The sequence below is a fragment of the Priapulus caudatus genome, unplaced genomic scaffold (genome assembly GCF_000485595.1).
Source record: "Priapulus caudatus unplaced genomic scaffold, Priapulus_caudatus-5.0.1 Scaffold365, whole genome shotgun sequence".
Lineage (NCBI taxonomy): Eukaryota > Metazoa > Priapulida > Priapulimorpha > Priapulimorphida > Priapulidae > Priapulus > Priapulus caudatus.
Genome location: NW_014577426.1, coordinates 264,550 through 269,388, shown reverse-complemented (window position 1 = coordinate 269,388; position 4,839 = coordinate 264,550). Strand labels below are relative to the sequence as shown.

The following is a 4,839-nucleotide window of genomic DNA, read 5'->3' as shown; positions in this document are numbered from 1 at the left end:
CGAGAGGACGAGAAGAGAGAGAGAGATAGAGAGAGAGAGAGAGCGAAAGAGAAAGAGAGAGAGAGCGCGCGCGAGAGAGCGAAATAGAAAGAGAAAGGGAGAGAGCGATACAGACAGAGAGACAGACAGACAGACAGACAGACAGACAGACAGACAGAGAGAGAGAGGAGAGAGAGGGGAGAGAGAGGAGAGAGGAGAGAGAGAGAGAGGAGAGAGAGAGAAAGAGAGAGAGAGAGCGAGGCAAAGAAAAAGAGAGAGTGACAGAAAATAGGGAGAGAGCGCGAGACAGATAGGTGGAAGAGAGAATTGGCAAAGTCGAAATGCAACATCGTCGCTGTGTCGCGTGCTTCGGCTAAGTGTTTTAGTAAGTGTTCGACAACTAGATCGATATCTATTTTAATTGCTAGGTAAATTCTTTAATATCTACATTGTAGAGTTCTTACTCAACGCTTCATCGCTGGCAGCGCAGCCGCGAATTTCTTCACGTATGCGATAGTAATTAACAAAGCTGATCATCTTAGATTAATTATATATATAAACTAGAGCACTCGGAAGCACAGACCTCCGCCAAGGCAGCTGAATTATCTCAATGTGAAATTTTTTATTAATTAATTGGATCCGATTAGTGCGAGCGTGCAGGTGGGGGAGGAGACTGTGGTTGCCCCTTAGCTGTGGTTGCGTGTTTGTAAGTCTACAGCCAGCGCACCTAGCGGAAGTGAACTGAAACTGTGCATGGTAACCACACAACACACAACCAACACTCAAAAACTCGCGGTGAAAACATAACCCCCGCCATGCCCCTGGCGGAGGTAATTAATTTACACAGTTTACGATGCTATCATGTGACTTTTCGTCATTCGTGCGGTTTGCGCGTTTTAACCTAAATCTTTCTCTTTCTCGATTATTGCTGAAATGAGGTTATTATTTGTGTTCAGGGCGAACACAAGTTTTTGAGAATGAGTTTTCTCAACTTAGCAGTGATTGCCTTTGCTCTTTGTAGCGACGGTAAGTGCTGCCCTCTATTATCCAGGCCATTCAATTTATTTGTTTTGTTGCCTGCGGTTTATATTTTAAAACGGATTAGAAATGATAACAACTAGGTTATGCACTGCACCGAAGAGAAATGTTGAATCATCAATCCATTGTTATTCGAACATTTTGAATATGATTGAAATATTGGTGCGATAAGATTGTATAACGACAACGTTTCACGCTACTGAACGAAAGTTTCCGTCTTTACCCCTCCACTTGGCAACGCCGTGTGCGTGTGCGTGTGCGTGTGCGTGTGCGTGTGCGTGTGCGTGTGCGCGTGCGCGTGTGTGTTCGTTCGTGCATGTGTGTGTGTGTGTTCCTATCTCTGCTTCTCTCACACTCTCTTTCTTTTTTTTACTTATCTCTCTTTTTGTCGTGTCGCCATGTCTGTCTGTTTGTTCAGCTACAACGCCCCTATATGTCTATTCGTCCATCTATCCGCCCGTCCGCTTTTCCCTATGACCGTCTGTGTGACTTTCTTTCTGTCTCTTTGCCTTGCTGGTTGTCTGTCTAATTTTCTGTCCGTCAGCGTGCTTTGCTGTTGAACACAGTTGCATGATTAATTCGTTTGATATATTTCCAGGTTCAGTCAAGTGGATATGGCCACCATGAGCGTATTAGTAACCCATACAGCTACCACCAGTCCGTACGAATAAAGAGTCATGATAAGGGGACGTCACATATTCATGCATATCCAATCTACGATGACTACGGATATGGCGGATATGGTGGATATGGGGGAAGATATGGCGGCTACGGCGGCGGCTACGGTGGCGGTCACGGCGGCGGCGGCTATGGCGGCGGCTATGGCGGCGGCTATGGTGGATATGGCAACAGAGGATATGGCAATTCCGGCTACGGCAACTCTGGATATGGCAACAGTGGATATGGCAACTCTGGCTACGGCAACTCTGGATATGGCAACAGTGGATATGGCAATGTAAACACGGGTTATGGAGGCGTTAACAGAGGCAATTCTGGATACGGAAATGTTAACGCGGGTTACGGAGGTACAGCTGGCAACACCGGTTATGGCAATTCCAACACAGGATATGGCAATTCCAACACAGGATATGGCAATTCCAACAGTGGTTATGGCAATTCCAACATAGGTTATGGTAGCACAAACACTGGCAACACAGGTTATAACAGAGCGGGTGATGCTGGTTACGGTAACACCGGCAACACTGGTTACAACAATATTGGCAACACTGTATATAGCAACACCGGCAACACTGGTTACGGTAACAACGGCAACACTGGATACAATAACATTGGCAACACTGGTTACAGCAACATTGGCAACACTGGTTACAGCAACAACGGCAACACTGGATACAATTAACACACAAACACACAAACCAACACTCAAAAACTCGCCGGTGAAAACATAACCCCCGCCATGCCCCTGGCGGAGGTAATTAATTTTACCAGTTTACGATGCTATTCATGTGACTTTTCGTCATATCGTGCGGTTTGCGCGTTTTAACCTAAATCTTTCTCTTTCTCGATTATTGCTGAAAATGAGGTTATTATTTGTGTTTCAGGGCGAACACAAGTTTTGAGAATGGGTTTTCTCAACTTAGCAGTGATTGCCTTTGCTCTTGTAGCGACGGTAAGTGCTGCCCTCTATTTCCAGGCCATTCAATTTATTTGTTTTGTTGCCTGCGGTTTATATTTTAAAACGGATTAGAAATGATAAACAAACTAGGTCAGATGCACCGAAGAGAGACGTTGAATAATCAATTCACTGTTATTCGAACATGCTGAATATGATTGCAATATTGGTGCGATAAGATTGGTATAACGACAACGTTCACCACTGAACAAAGTTTCCGTCTTTCCCCTCCTTGGCACCCCCTCCCTCACTTAAGCCCATACGTTCCCCGCTCTTCCCCCCCTCTCTCTCTCTCTCTCTCTCTCTCCCTCTCTCGCGCGCGCGCTCTCTCTCTCTCTCTCTCTCTCTTCCTCGCTCCCTTTCTCCCTCTCTCTCGCGTTCTCTCACGTGTGTGTGTATCTATCTCTGCCTCTCTTTCACTCTTTTGCCATTTACCCTCATCCTTCCTATTTTGCCGAGTAGCCATGTCCGTCTGTTTGTTCATCTACGACTCCCCTATATGTCTATTATCCACCCACCGCCCGTCCGCTTTTCCCTATGACCCTCTGTGTGACTTTCTTTCTGTCTCATTGCCTGGCTATTTGTCTGTCTAATTTTCTGTCCGTCAGCGTGCTTTGCTGTTGAACACAGTTGCATGATTAATTCGTGTGATATATTTCCAGGTTCAGTCAAGTGGATATGGCCACCATGAGCGTATTAGTAACCCATACAGCTACCACCAGACCATAAGGATAAAGAGTCATGATAAGGGGACGTTACATATCCATGCATATCCAATCTATGATGACTACGGTGGCGGATATGGAGGATATGGGGGAGGATATGGCGGTCACGGTGGCTATGGAGGCAACCATTATAGAGGCGGTGGCTACGGAGGCGGCTACGGAGGCAGCAGCCATGGCAACAGTGGCTACAGTGGCAATAGCCATGGCAACAATGGCTACGGAGGCAGCAGCCATGGCAACAGTGGCTACGGAGGCAGCAGCCATGGCAGCAGTGGTCATGGAGGCAGCAGCCATGGCAACAGTGGTTATGGAAGCAGCAGCCATGGCAACAGTGGTCATGGAGGCAATAGCCATGGTAACAGTGGTTATGGAGGCAGCAGCCATGGCAACAGTGGCTACGGAGGCAACAGCCATGTCAACAGTGGTTATAGAGGCAACAGCCATGGTAACAGTGGTTATGGAGGCAGCAGCCATGGTAACAGTGGTTATGGAAGCAGCAGCCATGGCAACAGTGGTTATGGAGGCAGCAGCCATGGCAACAGTGGTTACGGAGGCAACAGCCACGGAAGCGGCGGATATGGCGGCGGCGGATATGGCGGCGGTTACGGCGGTGGCTACGGTGGTGGTTATGGCGGAGGCTTTGACGGCGGTTATGGTGGATATGGCAACAGAGGATATAGCAGCTCTGGCTACGGCAACTCTGGATATGTCAACAGTGGATATGGCAATGTGAACACGGGTTATGGAGGCATTAACAGAGGCAATTCTGGATACGGAAATGTTAACGCAGGTTACGGAGGTACAACTGGCAATACTGGTTATGGCAATTCCAACACAGGTTATGGCAATTCCAACATAGGTTATGGTAGCACAAACACTGGCAACACAGGTTATAACAGAGCGGGTGATGCTGGTTACGGATACGTTTAACACCGGCAACACTGGTTACAACAATATTGGCAACACTGGTTACAGCAACATTGGCAACACTGGTTACAGCAACAACGGCAACACTGGTTACAGCAACATTGGAACACTGTAATAGCAACACGGCAACACTGGCTTACGGTAACACCGAACACTGTTCAGTATCACCGCGCAAACACTGGGTTACGGCAACAGCCGGCAACACTGGTTACGCAACACGGCACACTGGTTACAGTAACACCGGCAACACTGGTTAAGCAGTAACACCGGCAACACTGGTTACAGTAACACCGGCAACACTGGACACTAAGTTCACTAAATAAACTACTAACAAACTCAACCCAACGTGCGAGTATCGAATATGGGTTTCTATGAAATTCCACGTAGATATCCAATTGTTAATATTATGGTATATATAGTTAATTTCAAGACATCATAAAAGTTTACGAATTAGTATTCTGAATTTTGTAATGATGATTGTTGAGGTAAAACTAGAGGGGACTGCATTAATAGTTTTAAAGTTGATAATGTATAAAT

The 4,839-nt window shown here is 46.7% G+C and overlaps 2 protein-coding genes across 2 annotated transcripts in view; both read left to right on the top strand.

Moving 5' to 3' along the window:
* Positions 1-794: 794 nt before the first annotated feature.
* LOC106809578 (uncharacterized PPE family protein PPE40-like) lies at positions 795-2,377 on the top strand. The gene is made up of 2 exons (XM_014812707.1): positions 795-809; positions 1,616-2,377. Exons 1-2 carry the CDS (start codon positions 795-797, stop codon positions 2,375-2,377), a joined length of 777 nt encoding a protein of 258 aa, XP_014668193.1.
* A 1,860-nt stretch (positions 2,378-4,237) lies between these two features.
* The window catches only part of LOC106809577 (shematrin-like protein 2), a 9,001-nt gene continuing 8,399 nt past the window's right edge, over positions 4,238-4,839 (top strand). The window contains exon 1 of the mRNA XM_014812705.1: positions 4,238-4,391. Within this exon, the coding sequence (XP_014668191.1) occupies positions 4,238-4,391 (154 nt within the window). The remainder of the gene's footprint in view (positions 4,392-4,839) is intronic.